General features: G+C 37.9%; 1 protein-coding gene across 1 annotated transcript in view; it reads right to left on the bottom strand.

Annotated features, from left to right (window-relative positions):
- COL25A1 (collagen type XXV alpha 1 chain) overlaps nucleotides 1–19,925 on the bottom strand; it is a 314,583-nt gene that overhangs the window by 110,671 nt on the left and 183,987 nt on the right. Inside the window, exons 6-7 of the mRNA XM_035324280.1 lie at nucleotides 1,565–1,591; nucleotides 1,375–1,401 (exon numbers count right to left, since the gene is read on the bottom strand). Coding sequence (XP_035180171.1) covers nucleotides 1,375–1,401; nucleotides 1,565–1,591 — 54 coding nt within the window. The remainder of the gene's footprint in view (nucleotides 1–1,374; nucleotides 1,402–1,564; nucleotides 1,592–19,925) is intronic.

The raw sequence follows: 19,925 nt of genomic DNA, 5'->3' as shown, positions 1-19,925 counted from the left end.
AGAGAGAGTTGCTGTACTATGAAACACAAACTGGTCAGAGGCATCATAGTACTTATTGCTCATGAAATACACAAGGGGGGGGTGGGGGGAATAAAAAAGAAGATGAAAAAAAAAAAGAAGCTGCTGTAGAACACACTCAAGCCCACTTCAGAAAAAGAGGGAAAACCAGCAAGACTGGGAAAAATACCTAAGCATGTATTTCAGAAAGGTGCTGTTCACCAGTTCTTCCTCTTTTCTGCTGACCTCTCCTGTATTCAGATAGCCTCAATTGGCAGCCCCTACTGCACAAATAACTTCATAATGTCCTTAAATGTAAATTCCTTAGGTTGGGTATTTTTTGGTTCTTAGCAGCACTCGATTTAACAGCACCTTGAAGTAGCCATAACCATGATCTGTATAGTCCAGAGAGGACTCTACTGCCCTCCAATACACAGGATGTGTCTTGGTAAAGCAGGACACAACAGTAATTGAACCCTGGCGGTAATACAAAGCTGATAGCACCAACACCAAACTCCAATAGATAATTATGTTGTGACTTTAGATAATTTGACTGACTAGTGAAAAAAAGTAAACTGAGAAGAAATAATAAAATAATTAACATCACAAATTCAAAATATTCTGCTTATTTGATAAAAAAAAAAAAAATCAGTGGAAATATGCAGCAAATATGCAACTAAAGAAGAAAGTCACTGTATCATTAAAACAATGTAACCAAACTTCTTCTAATGAAGCACAGATGTAAAGAACAATGAACTGGCACAGCCATATTCTCCCCTGTATTCCTCTTTATTTCTCTGTTAAAATGAACGTGATATTTAAAAATTAGAACAACTTTTATGTTTCCACATCTAAACCATGTTCTGCCTGTCTGGACGTGTTTAAGAAGTCATAATATTGTTATTATTAAAAAAGTCATATACATGTCATGAAAAAGAGCTAGTACATGCATAAGTATTTGTTTACACTTTTCTAAATAATAGGTATATTTTACATGAAATCTAGAACTACATTTATTAATCCACTAGCCCTCTGCATTGTGGGAGCCCATGCAAGGCATGAAAACATTGCTGGGGAAACTGAAAGTTTTGGTTAGGAAAGCCAAATTTTATATAGCAGAGCAAAATCACTGAAACCTGCTTCCACCCACAAGGGAAATTTTATATTTTAAAGCATTACTTACTATTGTTACTTAAGTTCTCTCAGACACTATCTGGTCATGTTCAGTATTACTGTCCTGCAGACATTCACTTCAACATGCAGGGTAAATGCAGCTAATAAGCATAATTAGCTCAGTGTATTTAATTTAGTTTTGCACTAAGGACTAATTGCCTACTCAGCAAAGGGGAAGTGTAACATTTTTTTTAAGATGCTTACCCGAGGGCCCTGATCACCTTGATCTCCCTGCAAAGTGGAAAGATGAGATGATAGGTTTAACACAGCATCTGTGTGCTACCCAGCTCTCGTACATAATCTAACATTACACTGTGTCAATACAAACTGTCTTTAGTTCATGCTGCAACGGCTTTCCATTCACCTTGGAAGTGTCACCTGTACATCAACTCACCTTCTCGCCTTTTGGACCAGGAGGGCCCTGAAAGAAAAAGAAGCAAAGATTTAAACTGATTAATTGCTGGTACTGGTGAAGTCTGCAACATCTTTGAAAGATGTCTGAGCAAACCTGGTATTACTTCATAACAAAGTATTCCCTTATAATTTTTCACACCAAATACCAGGGATATTCCAGAGACAGCTTCTTCACATTAATAATAATAGTCACTGTGCAGCTATTCCTTGAATAGTTTTCTCACTCCATGTGCTAAATCAGACTGCTCTGACAAGCAAAACTATGCCTGATATGGCAAAATTTCTATTGATTTCAGCTAGGAGCAACAGTTTATCTCCTATCAGATAACAAATGCTTTCTAATCCTGTAAAACTTCTTTGCAAGTGCAGTTAATAAATTCACAGGCTTATAAATCTGCCATTTATTTTGGCACCCTTCTTAGCTTAGATTGCCAAAGAAAAACGAATCAGAGAATCTAAAAGTAGTGCTTTCATTCCTATCTTTGGAAACACCGAAACTGATGTTTAGTCTCAAGCACACTCTTTTTAGGTAAAATAAACTCTTTTATGAGAAATTTGTGTAACATGATTTTGCAGAAGTAATATTGATTGTTACTTACCACCAGACAAACTGTAAGGTGACAGTATCACAAAACATTAAGGTCCTTTACTATTTTTATTTTTTGAGCACCTTCCAGAAAGCTACCAGCAGGTTTTCTAAAACACTAGTTTTCAGATTAGTGACTTGTGGATAAAAATGCTTGAGGTCTGCAGAGAACTGGCTGCTCACACAGTGCAGACTCTACCTCCAGCTTTCTGAAAGCTACACAGGTGTTCCATTACAAAGAAGGACCTGAGGTACATATGAAAGCAGCTAGAAACGGAGAAGGAGCAATCCAATCTGGCAGGGTCTACTATTATAACAGAAAGAGCATTGTGTGTGCATGTATATGTGCTGCATGTAGAACAAATTGTGTTGCTACCAGAAACACAATTAGAAATAACTGAGGTTACTGAGCAGAGCGTGTTTGGGCCATTTCACAATTTTCATTTGTAAAAATTCATGTGGCCCATATAAATGCAAATACAGGGAAGGTCACTCCACTGTGTATTAAGATGTGATCAATCATATGCAAGTCTGAGAATTCCTATTGTAGACACTTTTCTGTTTATTTTTAAGGGTTTCTGATGCATGTCAGAGAACAGTCCCTGCTGATGAATCTTTCAAGGAATTGAAGCATATGCCTCCCCTTCCACAGTCTGCCACTTCTTCCACCTGCTGCAGAGGACATCGGAGCAAGTCTGTACCTGGCCTCCTGCATCCTCTGTAGGAAGGGCAGTGCTCACTGCTGGCTGAGTGGAAACCACCTGCACCACTCACTATGATCCCTGCTCCCTTCCTGTTCTCCTGCATGAACTTGGCCTCTTCAGAAATGGATGAAGCAAAACAACTGGATACAACCTTGCTGTATCTTTATGGTCTCTACATTATCCTACATAAACATTATCTACATAAACATTATGTAGATAATGTTTACATTACATGTCTACATTAATGTCTACATTATCTACATAAACATGATCCTATATTTCCCCTCTCCAATGCACAGGTTTATTTATACATACATATATATATATATATACAAAGATACAATACATATACACATACTGGAAAACACGTACAGCATAGTCCACAGCTAGCTAGAGGCTCCATGTGCTTGCTTGGACATGACGTTACAGCAGAGATCATTTTCAACAGGCCCATTTTAAAACAAAAACGTGGTGTTTTAAAACAAAAACACCAAGCTACCGAATTTGCATGCTCACACCACTATTAACACTAAGTGTGGAATAGGAAGAACTAAAAATCACTCAGTACCGGCTGTTACTGCTTTTTTTATGGTGAACACTGAGCACAAGCTGAGGGCTCTGGCTGTTCTATCTTCTTCAATTATCAAACCATTACAGGCTCTGAATATCTTACTGGTTGCAAACTACAGATAGCATGACCCCCATCTGCTACAGTCAGAATCCTTTTTCTTGGATCTCAGGCATGAAATTATAGATAACATGACATGACTGAGACTGCAGACAGATGTTGGCTTTTGGATCTTGCTGCAGTCGTGGGAGATGCATGATGAGGGTTTGGGCTCACAGCTGTTCTGGGGCATGCCTGCCACTGCCTTGCCATCCAGTACAAAATAAGATGCCAAAGACTGCCCCAGCTGGCTCAATGGGACAGAAACAAGGCTGAACCACACCAGTAGATCAGTGAACTGCTAGACCATATAGCTGGTACCTCTGTTGGCAATATGCTCAGCTGTCTCCACTTGCAAAGGTGGTCCTTCTGTGTCCATCCCCTGCAGATTTTCCTGCCAGGAGATCACTAAAATATAATCCACACCCAGACATTTTGTTTGATTGTTGAAGTTACTGAAGCACACCTGGGGGACAATGCAGTCATTGGTCCCAGCCAACATGGGTTCATGAGGGGTAGGTCCTGCCTAACAAATTTGATTTCCTTTTATGATAAGTTCACCCATCTGGTTGATCAAGGGAAACCAGCTGATGTGATCTTTTTGGACTTCAGCAAAGCTTTTGACATGGTTTCCCATAGGATCCTACTGGACAAAATAGACAGCATACAACTAAACAAAAACATCATCTGATGGGTGAGCAATTGGCTGACAGCAGGGCTCAAAGGGTCCTGGTAAGTGCAGCCACATCAGGCTGGCAGATGGTCACTAGTGGGGACCCTCAAGGATCCATTTTAGGGCCAGTCCTCTTCAATGCTTTTATAATCGATTTTGATGTAGGACTAGAAGGTGTTTTGAGCAAATTTGCTGATGGCACCAAACTTGGAGGAGTTGTAGACTCAGCTGAGGGTGGAAAGGCCTTGCAGAGAGATCTGGACAGATTGGAGAGCTAGGCAATCACCAGCCACATGAAGTTTAACAAAAGCAAGTGCCGGGTCCTGCACAAGGGATGGGGCAACCCTAGCTATATGTACAGACTGGGCGACGAGATGCTGGAGAGCAGCCCCACAGAGAGGGATCTGGGGATTGTGGTTGACAGCAAGTTGAATATGAGCCAGCAGTGTGCCCTAGCAGCTAGGAGGGCCAACCGTATCCTGGGGTGCATCAGGCAAGGCATTGCTAGTCAGTTGAGGGAAGTGATTGTCCCACTCTACTCTGCGCTGGTGTGGCCTCACCTCGAGTACTGTGTACAGTTCTGGGCACCACAGTACAAAAAGGATGTAAAACTGTTGGAGAGTATCCAGAGGAGGGCAATGAAGATGGTGAAGGGCCTAGAGGGGAAGACATATGAGGAGGGGCTGAGGTCACTTGGCATGTTCAGCCTGGAGAAGAGGAGGCTGAGAGGAGACCTCATCACAGTCTACAACTTCCTCACAAGGTTGTGGAGAGGCAGATGACCTATTCTCCATAATCACCAGTGATAGGGCCCACGGGAATGGTGTTAAGCTGAGGCAGGGGAGGTTTAGGCTGGACATCAGGAAGAGGTTCTTCACCGAGAGGGTGGTCGCACACTGGAACAGGCTCCCCAGTGTAGTAGTCACTGCACCAAGCCTGTCTGAATTTAAGAAGAGATTGGACTGTGCACTTGGTCACATGGTCTAAAATTTTGGGTAGACCCGTGTGGTGCCAGGAGTTGGACTTGATGATCCTTATGAGTCCCTTCCAACTTGGGATATTCTATGATTTTATGGAAGTATAATCCACACCGAGACATTTTGTTACTGTTGTTGAGATAATCACATATTTCAATGAAATGTTGTCCTTATTTCTCCAGGCAGGGCTTTCTGAAGATTACCTGTCCTCAACATATTCGGAAATCTGTTCTCCATTCATTACTCTCTGCTGGGTGAAGCTAGGGATTGGGACCATTTGATGTTTGCTCTCCCCAAGTGCTACATGCCATTGTTTCTATCAAGTTACCCTTTCAGCACACAAACTTTTCATACAAAGCCTTCTCCAATATATGACAACTATATTGTATGAGAAGTTAGAAACAGCTTTTCAAAAGGCCATGAGCATGTTTTTGGTGTGAACATTCTCATGAGTCTCTACATTTGTATTTGCAATGTTTTTCCTTTCCACCAAGAGGTTAGAAAAACAAACAATTCCAAGCAAAAATAGCTTATTGGATGTTAACAAAGAGAAACAGTGGGGTTTCACTGAAAGAAAATTAATGCAATTCCTGCATGGCTTGTTCACCCATCTCTGGCTCTTCTCTCATTGTTTCAATTGTTGTCTATTGTTTTTGCAAGTTTAAAAGACAAATTCCTATCCTTGGTCTTTGACATATTCTTTCCATTTATGCTGAGAAATTCTCCCAAGGTTTTTACTGCAGAATTTATTAGTGTGTGTACGTTGAGTGGAGGAAGGGAGGAAGAAAAATCTGAGGGAAAGTTAGGTTTGTGGAGGCAGGGTGTGATTAGGAGACAGATTTGTTTAAAGGAGGGCAAGGTTTATTCAGTTTAAGGGCACAGACACAAAGAATAGAGTGAGTAAAATAACCCTAGCTTTGTAGGCTACAGCATAGATATCCTGCTTTTTTTTTTCAAGGAGACTTCTGCACTTTCATTTATGAGATGGCAGAGATCAAGCCACTAGCTGCTGCACAAATGTGAAAGCATTTTGTGTAAGTTATATGAAACATCTGAGGTCAGAGCATTTCTGAAATAATTTCACAGTGTTTTCACTGGAAACAGAGGCTCTTTTCTCAAAGTGTAATTATCTGCTCCACATTACTATACATTTCCAAAGTAAGTTTATAGCCTGCTTCACATAAGGAAGGCCTTGTAAATCACAAAGACATGCAAAATCTGCATTCATAATTAGGTGACAAATACTACTGTTTTTGAAACAAGACCTTCTAAAATAGACTGAAAGCCTTCCAGACACCTGCCAGCCAAGAACAAAACTGAAATTGAGGTCAAACCCATAATCCATTGAACAGCCACGTACATTATTGTTGGCAGATTACTGTTTTTTTTTTTTTTTTTTTTTTTTTTGGTTTTTTTTGGGGGGGGGGGGGCGTGGGGGTGGGGGGAGGGTGGCAATGACCATCAAAATCCCATTTCCATTTTTTCATTTCCAATGAAACCACCCTTACATTATTATAAATACATGTACAATGAATGGAAGGGCAAGAGGACACACTACTGGAAAACGAGAGAACAACATTTATGGTCTTCACTCAGACAACATTCGGAGGACCTCTTCAGAAGCTAGTATTTGATTTATGTTGGTTTTACAAGCATTCAGAATGATATGAATTCTTACACATATCTTTCCTCCATTTTCTTATGCTATAGATCTGCCCTTAACCATAAGTCAGCAACTTCTACCATGACTTCACAAATAACTGTTATACAGAAAGTTCTACCATGACTTCACAAAAAAGGCTTCAAGCATTGAGGAGAAAATAGAAGAGGAAATAGTAAGGAGTACACACTCACGAATGGGTTCAAAGAAACAGCAATGCTTCTTGGCTATACGGAAAGCTCCCAAGCCAGGGCAGAGGAATCCAGCTTTCTGGTGACATTTAAATAACCCAAGCAATGCCACCACTGCAGAAAAAAACTTGTTGCAGCAGAAGCTAGCAACAACCAACACAGTAAAGTCAGTTGGGCTGTGAGAGTACCAGGTCACAATGGGATTGTCTCCTTCAGGCTTACTAGGGAACCAGAGATGTCAAACTCAACAACTCCAACCACATGGAGCTACCACAGCAGACACCGGTAATAACAACCTTTTAGATACTGTCACCACTTTCCTACTTTTCCAACAGAACAGCTATAGCCATGGGTTAAGGCATTCTGGCAGGTAGGGAACTGAATGAAGCTTGCAAGATCCCACCTCTGTTTTGATTTTGGGTAAAACAACACACCATGCCTTCATCCCTACAGGCAGCTATGGCATCCACAATAAGGCTGTAACTGGCAGCAAAGAGTGGCCTTGTGGAGACGAGAAGAAAAGTGAACCAGTCAGTCCAACAATAACTAGGCAAATTCAAAACACAAATACATGTACCAACTTAGTTAATCATATTTTCACAACTTCATGACAAGCCATACATTGTCTAAATTAGCTCAACTCCTGTAACTTGTTTTGAAGATAAAATTTGATTGCAGCACATAACAAGAAACTATCGGAGATAAGTTTGACTTTTGTTTCTTTGAAATTTGGCTCATGACTTTCACCTTTACCAAAGGTGAAGCTGCTGACTGGACCAACATTCCCCAGTCTAACCTATAGCCGCCACAAAATATTAGGATCAGGTATGCTGAATCCTAAGATAAGAAGTTACAAGGAGTATTAAGAAATACAATACCATTTCAAAGTTCCTACACTCATTTTAATTGTGTACACTATGCAAGCCCTGAACTACTGAGCAATGTGGTTTTGGCATTTGCTAAACTTGGCCATGTTTGCAGCCAATGTTTACATATGCTAGTTTACAATACCAACATCTCACTTCGCATCAATTTTACAAGCGTTCACAAGAATTTCCAGAGAATCTGACAGCTTCTACCTCTGAAATTATATTCCCTTCTCTTTTTTATATTTCAGAGCTTACTTAGCTGAAACCTTTAAAACACGAACAACTGCCCAACAGCTACCAACAAAAGACTCGTACCGAACTTTCTTTGACTCCCCTTATATTCTCCAATTTTTGTTACAATATTCCAAGGCAGAGGAAAGGAAACTTTACTATTTGACACAGTAACTGCCTGACTTAATAAATGTTATGTAAATTGATTTTACTTGAGAAACATAAAATTCATGTATATAACAATCTAGATAAACAGCTCAGTTAATATTCATATCAACAAGTAAATTGTAAGTGAACCCTGCCATAAATTCATACATTTGTACTCAGGACTCAATGATTTGTGCCAATACATAAACCAGACATGTCCATAAACTGCAGGTAGGAGAGCACAGTCTACCCAAAACGTGTCAAGAAAGTGGAGGTTTATAGTACAATAATTAATTTAGACATGCATCTTCATTTCTCATGCAATGCTCCTGCTGAGATCAGGATGGGGGTGCTTTCTTGAACTTTACAATGTTGCTCATAAAAATCATCAGATAATTACAAGAGCTGAAAATGGGTCTGTGCTAACTAATTCATTACCCAGGAAGAAACATAGGGTTCAGTGTCCCATTCAAGACAAGGTCTCCTCATTCTTTATCTGACATCCTTGCATTCATTGTTTAATCAATAAGGCTGTCCTCTTCCCTCCTCTTTTTCTTTTCTCCTTCTACAGATAAACGCCATTTTTTTCTTTGCAAAACCACAAATTTAGACACAATAGATTCCATGTTACAAAGTGTGTGACTGTGTACCCATTGCTTGAGCATGACAACATGACAAATCAAGGATCAGCCATAATATAACTTAAGCTAACATAATCTGAATGAACTGCTGTGTAATTCCTGCAAATTGCTGCAATACATTCAACAAGGCCAACTGCCTGGTCCTGCACCTGGGGCACAACCACCCCAAGCAGTGCTACAGGCTGGAAGATGAGTGGTTATAAAGTTGACTAAGAGAGAAGGACCTGGGCGTATTGGTTGATAGTCAGCTGAATATGAGCCAGGAGTGTGCTCAGGTGGCCAAGAAGGCCAACAGCATCCTGGCTTGCATAAGAAACAGTGTGGCCAGCAGGGCTAGGGAAGTGATTGTCCCCTTGTACTGGGCTCTGGTGAGGCCGCACCCCGAGTACTGCGTTCAGTTTTGGGCCCCTCGCTACAAGAAGGACAATCGCTCAAGCGATTCCAGAGAAGGGCTACGAAGCTGGTGAGGGGTCTGGAGAACAAGTCTTATGAGGAGCGGCTGAGGGAGCTGGGGTTGTTCATCCTGGAAAGGAGGAGGCTCAGGGGCAACCTTATCGCACTCTACAGGTACCTAAAAGGAAGCTGTAGTGAGGTGGGGGTTGGTCTATTCTCCCACGTGCCTGGTTACAGGACGAGGGGGAATGGGCTAAAGTTGCACCAGGGGAGGTTTAGGTTGGATATTAGGAAGAACTTCTTTACTGAAAGGGTTGTTAGGCATTGGAATAGGCTGCCCAGGGAAGTGGTTCGGTCACTATCCCTGGAGGTCTTTAAAAGATGTTTAGATGTAGAGCTTAGGGATATTGATTAGTGGACTTATTAATGTTAGGTCAGAGGTTGGACTAGGTGATCTTGGAGGTCTCTTCCAACCTAGATGATTCTGTGTGATTCTGTGATTCCAGAAAGACCAAGGATATGTTGACAGAAAAACTTGTCATGTTACTAAAGATTAAAAAAAAAAAAAAAAAGGCTTCTGGTAAAGTAAAAAACCTCCTAGATACCATTTATTGTTTATAGCATTGTAATATAAGTATTTCCTGAACATAAGCCCTCATTGCCTTCCTTGTCTAGGGTACGCTTTCTTATTCTCCTACTTGCTAATTAAGCGTCTATTTACTGATATTAGTTTTGATGCAATATTGTAAATAAAAACAAACAAAAATCAACATAATGGAAATTCCACAAAATGGAACTTGTAAAACAGCACATAAAAACACAGACAAGAAAAGCTAACAGTGCCAAGGCTCCCGTTTTATAAGAAAACACAGAGAATTTGTTTTCCATAACACCAGAGGTGCAAGAAAGATGTGGCCATATAACCCGGGCTTACATCAAAGACAGAAACATACAAATTTTAGCGAGCCCTCATAATTGCAGGAAGTCATTTGAAAATACAACTGATGTGTGCCCTGCAGAATCAAAATTCCTCAAACTGAACGCTTAGCTTTTGTTAGTATTACTGGTACATTTGCTATTTACAAAATGATTTCAGGATTTTTTGGAGTTCAACCTATGGTAGAAAAGCGCTTTTTTTTTTTTTTTTTTTTTTAATAAATAAATAAATACCAGTTTCGGTGTTCAATCCTTAGTTTATAAAACAACCCCAAATGAGACCTGTCTTTGATATGGATTGGTTTGAGCATCCTTCTTGATACTCCACCAGATCCCCATTTCATTACATGCCCACGTTAGACTGGAAAAAGCATCATATGCCAGTTTATAGCATGACTAAGATTAACTCATTCTCCAGTATCTCAGGTAGGCTGCTCTGCATTCCTTGACCTTCACAGTGCCTCCCAACTTCTCTTCCATTTGTTGTTTCATTAAGAACAGACACTTGAGGTCTTGATCCATCCTACATGAGACTACTAAAAAGTAGATTAATTCTGTATCTCTGCTATATCCTCTCCAACAGCAATGTGTACTTGTGTGCACATCTGCACAAGTGAGCATGCTCGTGGTGGAATTTAGATACAAGACTGCATTTTTATCTGAGCAAACACTTGGTAGTTCAGTGTTTATGTCAGATATGACAGAAAAAAAATCAACATATATTATGGTAGCTATGGAATAAGCAAAAAGGATTCTGCAGTTAACAGACGAAAATATTTATGAGAAATCATGGGCTTCTTGATAGAATTTCAATAGCTGTTAACATTCAATAACAAGACGAAGTGCAGTTGACTAGGGTCTTTTACTTTCAGCAGTAAATATTCACTGAAGTCAACAGAAATGACCCCACAGGAATTCAAGGAGCAATGGATTAAGCAACTATAAACCAGCATGCTTGGGAGACAGGAAGACAAAGAATAATGAAAGGCTGCCTACAACAAATTTTACAATAAAAAGAACTAGACTGCAAACAGTTTTCAAACTAGATTGCTTCACCTTTTCCTCAGAAGAATTGCATTTATTGTTGTGTCAAATTACTGAAGTGGGAAAGAAGTTATAGCTATAAACAGTTTTTATTGCCACCGACTTCACACCTTTTATTTTGCATTGAACATTAAAAGGGATATGAAACAAAGGAGAATAAATAACTAGACCTGCTTAACCCCCCAATTATTCCCTTTTATTAGAAAAGCAATAGCATGGTACAACTTCAGAAGAGTTTTCTGCACTCGCCTGTGATGACTTTATCAGTAAGCAGCCCATAAGTAGACTGTACCAATACAGAGCTATTTTGCTCAAAAGGTAGGATATCTAACTGGCCCTCAGCATAAGCAGATATGTTACCTACTGATGCCTTGAAGACAATCAAAACATTCTGCTTTGATAACATGCTCAAAAAAAAAAACCAAAAACTTGGAAAAACAATAACAAAACAATAATTACAATAAAAAGAAAAAAAAAAAAAGACTTGAAAGGAAGAACAATATAGTCGAGTGGAATTTAAGGCTTATAAAACTGCAGGGATTATGGAAGTATATTCTGGCTTTTTTTCGCAACACAATATAAATTAAAGGGAAAAATATATATTTCCTGCCAATCAAAGTCATGAAATCTTTTTTCCAGATTTTTTAGATAAAAAAATAGACCATTAAGTATTTTTATACTTCTGTAAGCCAGCTCTATCATTTATTCCTAGAAGTGTAGAAAGAAAGCAGCTCCTTTCAGGGAGTTAACAACTTCCTGTTATTTTCAGGAACAGCAGTTCACATTCTAACATTTCTTTTTTTTTCTTTTTTTTTTCTTTTTTTTTTTTTTTCCCATCTAAAACATGAATAGTGACTTCTATAATTCAACAACCTCTAGTGCTTCCTTAGTTACTTAGTGGACTGATGGATAATTCAGCTGAAATGACAGTGTCTTTTGGCCATCTGGTCTTTTTTGTGCAACTTAAAAGAACTTTTTTGATGAGGATGACAGGCTGACCTTCAAACATTTTGAAGAAACCAGACAAAAGAAGAAAATAAGGGAAAGGGAGAATTTCAAAGCAATAGAAATTCACCACTGCCAGTCACTACCTACAAGAGAAGGACTTGTGATCATTGAAGTCATTGTGTATCTTAGAAGCTCCCTAACCTCGTGGATCTATCATCTTTACTCTTTCAATTACTACTTTGGAGACACATAGCATGAAAATATATAGCAGGCAGATCATCCTTTGAACAGCGACAGGGTCAAGGAGATTTATGTAGTTTATTAAGAGATGCTACATAGTGTAGGGAGTCTACAAAAAAATCATAAACAAACAGTGAAATAAAAGCAAAACAATTCAAGGAAAAAAATAACTTGATGTGACCCATACACATTTCATTCTGTTTCCATAAATTCCCCTACTTTGCCATTTTTCCCTACCTGGAAGGAATTAAAAACAACCCTGAATTCATTATTAAAAGACTAAGAATATTTTCAAAGAATTTATTACTAAAAGCCTGGTATCCTTTTTGAAGAATTTCAGCTCACTGTTGCTACCATATCAAAGCATATTTACATTAAAGTAAGCAAAGGCTGAACTTCTATAATTGAGCAATAACTGGTAAGCTCACAAGTAAGATTTTGTAGCCAACATACATGTGCTGTATTTCAACACTAAAGTTCAACATAAGGATTTTTAATACAGATTAAAATTAAAAATAAAAATGTAAAAAAACAGGTGAGGTCATTTCCATTCTTCCGTTCACTGCAGTGAACCCAAAGTACCTGCATTTATTTCAGCAGTGATAGTCCTGAGTTTCAATGAGTTTTTCAAAGGCACTTCATCCTGTGCATACACTTTTTTCTTTTCCAAACATTGCTACTCACTGCAAGACACATTTGTTCTTTCAAGGTAATAGGATGCCAAAGAAAGATTTATATGTATATATAAATATATATATATATGGTGTTGTCTACAAACTCTACTATAAAATATTATTGTTTAAAACAAGTGTATTAGATTACTTAAATCATGAATGGTTAGAAGGAAAACGGCAATAAAATATTAGTATAAAGCCACTGCTGTGTAAAATATTGCCCAAGGGATATTGAAAGGCTTCTGAGAATGCAACATAACCTTAACAGCTTAAGAGCAATGAAATTATTTCACAACCTCGGTAACTTTTTAACCAGAGGGTATGCTAAAGCTTGGGAAAAAAAAATAAAAATAAATAATAAAAAAAAAAGGTATCTAAGTGAGAAGTGAAATACCAACATACATTTCCCTGAGGATCTCATCCTTTCCCACTCCACCTCACACATCCTGTAGTCCCTCAAATTGCTCCTGTGTTACCAGCCACATCACAGGCTCCCTGGGTACCCAAACAAACCTTTTCACATGAACTACCTGACAAATATAATGATAAAGTCTACACTGCACAAATCCATCTGAGGCAACTTGTAAGTACTAGGTCACTGCGGATGTCTCCAAACTATCCTAGCTATGACTCAATGTTAAAAGAGGCAAGGACTTTGACATTAAGTCATAGCTCAGGCCTTGATGGGGATGTGTCAACCCTTAATCTCAGATTAATTTAGTTGAACTGAATAAGTATATAAAGGCACATAAAATTAGTATATAAAATAAAGTACATACTAAAATAAGACAAATGCTAGTGGAAGAACTAAGCTTTTCATTTCTCATTCTCAATTTCCTCATATAAACCAGGGGAAAGCTACAATGACTTCCTTCATAGAGCTATTGTGAGAACAGTTCAGATTTGTAAAGTTTGAGCTGAAACGGTGTAAATGCAAAGGAATTTTTAAATCAACTACAAATATACAAATATATTTATATATAGCTGTATATCAAAGTGAAATGACCAAAGATATTTTTGTAACCTTTAAGGCTGGTACCATCTTTTACAGGAAGCAATTTAAGACAACATAAAGTGTATGAAAAACAAAACATTTTTTTCCTCAAGACTAATAGTTAGGTCTGCAAAATTCAGAACATCTTCAGGGGAAATTACATACATATATATACATTATACATAAATGGATATTTATTCTTTTTGGCAAATGATCACTAACAGATATACTGAGTATATAACTGGGTTGTATTTCTGAAAATACATGATTCTCTTACATGTTTCTCAGCAGCTCACAACTCTTGGATGTTACTGATTGATCTCACCAAAAAAGATTACTGGGAACTTCAGTGCGATAGCAGGGACAGCTTAAGCATTTTTCACATGTAGAATTCTGGATTAAAGGTCACAAAGAGAATGGCAACTTAAATGTTATGATTAATAACATTACTAGAGTTACATAAGACACTTCAACAGAAGTAATTGCTGCTTTTCTATTTTTTCTTCTCTATCCTCCAAAACTGACTCATATAAAAGGACAGCACATCGTCACAGCTCTTCATGCCAGCACCTCAATAAGAACCCGAAACATTTCTGCTAACATCTAAGGCTGCTTATAGTCAAAATTCAATTGACAAACGTATCACTTTGAAATGGAGAAAAACAATCAAATTTTTAAGCTTCTGACAGAATAAACTGTTAAAAAACAAACAAACAAACAAACAGTACTGTCAGAGTGATAGAAATATTTAACTTCCAAAATCTGAAAACAGAATTTCAGCTAGAAGTCTGAAGTCCAGAACTCTCAGGTCAGCTCCAGTTCACAGAAGTTCCAACTTCCACCAACGAAAGTCACCAGGGCAACTCTGATAGACTTTCACAGCGTTTTCAAAATAAGGTCTTCGATATCATAGGATTATCTTTAAGTGACAATAAGGTTGATGAAATACATATTTTCTATAATTCTTCATTTCATTTCTTAACACTATCAGGTCTACTGGGATCTGCAACAAATTGAACTGGAATTCAAAGCTGAATACGGCATGATTATCAGTAAAAACAATAAACAAGTAGGAGGTTAATATCGAATTAAAAACACGTGCAGCAGGATAGTAAAATACTGTATAATATTCCTGAACACAGTGCAATATTTTGCTTTGACATAATTCCTAATAAAACACAGAACGCTCCTATATTTCTGCCACCTATAGAATAGCATGAAGAAAATACAAAGGTCATTTGATAAAGAAATGATTTAGGAATACAGGAAATATTTCAGAATTCTTAATTATATTTTGACAACTCTTCATACATCTTGTATTGGAACCACAATAATAGGCTTGCAATTGCATTTTTGTACTCATATGTACTCTGTTAAGCTAAGCAATGCTACACCAAATTAAGGATTACGTCATTTTTGCTGCACAGTTCTTCACTTAGTGTCAGAAGATCTAGTATGCCTTGGTGACAGATGCAACTTCAAGATGAGTAAGTGGAATGCTAAAGTGTGATTCCTCACAGCATTTATGCTAACATATGCAACAAGTGAAGTAGACCTTCACATTTACTTTAGTAAAGCAAATAAAAACGATTCTTTTCAGAAATTAATGATGACAGCATAAGGAAATGTTGGTAACACCCTACAAATGGAAAGGTGTCCCTTATGTTTCCTTTCAGAGGTTTTATGTTTTCTTTTGAATATTTAATCTATGATTTGGATTTTCAAAGTAATAGTACCACAAATGGTCATTATGTGAACTATGAGATGAGAGAATCAATTTAAAATTTTGAGACCAACTTGACTGTTCCAAGAATTCATCCTCCTCACTTTTTTTCATATATCTCATAAAGCTACTCTGGAAGGAGTTCTTCAAATTTTGAAAAAGAAGAAACCTTAATAACAACAGAACCTATTTAATGAGGACATCCAGAGCTGACATTAGCTTGCATGAAGAGCCCTCTCTACAGAATACATATTCATATTTTTTGCTTATGGATAATCAAAACCTAATTTAACTGCATAATTGCTAAACTGAAATATTTCAAATCTGCCTCCGCCCCACCCCAGAATCAGGAAAAAAACAAACAAACAAACAAAAACACACCTGAAATAAATTACCAGTTCCAGGAAATGCCATGGAACATTTCAACCTCTTACTATTTCAGTGCAACATTTCCAGACATAGTTACTGAAATTGTAACTTAAAAGTATGCTTATCAGAGTAGGTAAAAGAACACTGTAGCACAGTTGGGATGGGAGCCTGGCCTCCACTTTGGCCATCTGACATTCAATGAACACAGCTCTTAACAAGTCTGTATTTTCCCAAGCTAAATTCACTTAGCAGGGGAGTCATAGGGAAGTCATTAATCTGCCATTAGAGGCTCCTTTACAAATCCTGGCAAAAGGGTGGGAAAAGAAAGTAAAAAAATATGTTGGAAGCTGAGCACAATATCCAATACTCCAAGAATTTGGCTTGTTGATGTCTGGAACTTACTCACCTCAGCCTTTTTAAATTATGTGGGGTGCTTCCTTTTCTTGGTGCAACTGATAGCTCAGCATCACTTGCCTCTGAGTTGCCAATTTTGTGTTTTCTTCTCCACAAAGCAAAGAATCCACTTATGTTCAGTAATGCCATCTGCTTAGCTGCAAAAGCATTTAACATTCATAGCTATCTTGGTTTACACACATACATAAGTCTACCAGGGGAAATGGAAGAGATTTTTGTATTTTATACGTGCTTATTGTTGTTGTCAATTCATTCAAACAAAATTAACTTCAGCTTTATCAAAACTGAGAAAGCAACATACTTTAAAAAGCAATTAAATACATTAATTCCCTATGGGAAGATGATTTCTTTTGAGTCATAAACATTTATGTACACATCAGACACAGTGAACAAGAAATTTTGAGCATGATTTCTCCTCCTACATTCTCTGATGTGGTTCAAAATGACTGAGCCATACAAATGAGAGATGAGAATTAAATCCTTGCTTTTTATTTGGAAACTAACATAAACAAAAGGACATGGTGATGACATTTGTATCCTCAGGTTCACAAGTCAATATTGGCTGTTCCCTGAGAAGATCACACAATTTCACTACTGTTCAGTTCTATTACAGCTTTAGAAAGGAAGGAAAGCAGTAAACAATGGGTAAAGTTCTGACCACTAAATACATATGAGACTAAGTACAAGCTTGTTAATTTATGTGATGCTCATAGTTATGATTAATTTTTGATCTCAGAAAAGATAGCAAAATGTTGATAGCTGCAATGGGATCAAGTATTTGGCCTTTTTATTGGTATAGATTCAAGTAAGAAACAAACTTTTGAATATTGTGTTTGTCTGTATTTCTGTGTCTACCTGGCCATTAGATGAAAATAATCATTTTTCTACATTAATTTCTACTGTTGTATATGAGCCTAAACTCTCAGGTTAAGCTTAATCTTATTTTCACTTACACAGGTATAACTCTAATTAGTTTGGCCTTGAGGACAGCAGTTGAGAGGAAAAGTATGAATTGAATTTTTGCAGGTTTGAAGTTTTCACATTTTAAACTCACCTAGGAAGATATTTTTTTCAAAAGACAAATAAACCTGTTGTTTACTCCCTTTCAGTATTTATTCTTCTTTATGAAAGTCAAAGAAATCATTCATTCCCTTTGAAAATACATTTCCTCCTTAACTTAAAGTATCTGCCTCTACATGACGTAGAGACTCTATTTTGCTATATTCAACACCCACTGACATCAGTAATACCTAATGCAGGACCTGGGCAACACAGTACCTCTTTGCACTATTTACATGCTAGAAATCACTTCAGAAGTAAAAACTGATTCCAAGTCTTTAGATGAAGGATGACACTTGGCTCCCTTTAAATGACGGATCACGGAAACACAGTACATCCTGTGATTTTACACGAACTTCCAACTCATAGTCTGACTTCTGTATAAGTAATTACAGTTTTACAGAAGAAATCAAGATGCACAAAATTTATTGGAGCAATTTCAAAACAAAAACAAAACTTTGAGTGACTGTACCTGTTCTTTGTTAACAAACTGTTAGAGTTTGATGGCAAAATTTGACCTGCAACATGTAACTCAAAAGCAGATGGCATTTTCATATTTAAACTGAGTCATTCCATCCTTCAGCAGGATCAAAGGCTTACAAAAGAGCTTAGGCTATCAGCTGCTACAAGACAAAACACCCTACAAGATCGTTCTCCAGAATGCGAACAGCTGATGGCCTGGATAAAACCACTGTGCTTCTCTCAGGAGCAGTAACTTTACAACACTGTGTATCTCAAGGTGATGCACTATTTCTCCAGCCCCCTGCTGATTCTGTCCTTCATAGGGGCCTCCTTCCCCCTCTCTCAACATAAGAAAGAGAGGCTCTAGGCATTCCTAAAGGCAAACTGTTGGGAACAAGGAACATGCTTAAACTACAATTTTTGGTGATCAGGACAAAATAAACAAGCCCAAGTCCAAGGGTCTAAACAGGCAGAAAACATTTTGCAGCATTAGTCAACAGAACATATTGTGTACCTTGCTCCCAGCTTAAAAAGCTATTGAAACACATACAAGATCACTTTACCTTATCAAATGTCACAATACTGAATGACGTTTACTTACTAGAGGAATACTCCTCAATTCTTGGAGTACAGATGGCTATCCAAACTACCAAAACTCAAGAAGAAACTTAGCAGGACTTAACATATGTTTTCTCTGCACAAAACTGTCCATTTCCCTTTCCAGTCTTTCCTGCTGTCGGATACTCACCTCCTCTCTAAGGTCTAGGACTCTCTCAGTGTTCTCTAGAAAGTGATGAACTTTTACATACACTGCTGCCATCCAAAACAGCTCAAAACTATGGCCTGCATCCTGCTGGCTATTTTACTCAGGCCTTGACAAAAAACAGAAAACAAAGTTAAAATGGTTCCCACAACCTCTTTTGACAGTACAAGCCAATAAAAGTTCATCTAACCACGAATCACAGTTTCTGCCATGAAAGTTTAGAAATTAAAATTACTCCAGTCACATACCTTGAAGCTCAATGTTGGAAAAGACACACACATACACATACTGTGGTAGCCCTTTATCATGTACGCAACACTGGACAACTTCAGACTGAAATAACATCACTTCCACAGACATTACACACACAGGAGTCTCATGAAAATAAGTTAATACTTTATCCTCTTCTAACACAGATTTGAATGGCTGCCAAAGAGAAGGGAGAAGCATCTGTGGGGCTGCTGTATGTCAAAGTCCCACATAGAAAGATCATGTATGCTGACATGAGAGAGTATGTTGCACCAGAGATAGGCGAGGGAGAGGACACTACTGTGAGGAAGAAAACACTTGGCTGAGTGACTCACACTGAAACATCTCCCTGCCCCACACTGTTACAGTGTGATCATTTTTACTTCAGCATAACTTCATAGAGGGTCATATTGTCTTCTTTCATTACAATACCAAATACACTGTTTGCTAACATTTTATGAACTTCTAAATGACAAAGATGTTAAGAACAAGTCTTTTCTCTTTGCCTTGATAGTACACTCCTCGCGTAATTAGCTTTAGAGGAGATGCTGAAGTCTGTTCTTTGGAACATGCATACCATTACATTAAAAAGGAGACTTATGGCAAGAATTAGGTTGTACAGATTACTAGTACATTATTAGTGGGGAAAAAAAAAAAAAAAAAAAAAAAAAAAAAAAAAAAAAACCTTCCGGTACAAGTTGAATATATATTTATATTTTAAATTACA

Source organism: Oxyura jamaicensis, chromosome 4 (genome assembly GCF_011077185.1).
Source record: "Oxyura jamaicensis isolate SHBP4307 breed ruddy duck chromosome 4, BPBGC_Ojam_1.0, whole genome shotgun sequence".
In the NCBI taxonomy this organism is placed as follows: Eukaryota; Metazoa; Chordata; class Aves; order Anseriformes; family Anatidae; genus Oxyura; species Oxyura jamaicensis.
This window is presented reverse-complemented; position numbering and strand designations above follow the sequence as displayed.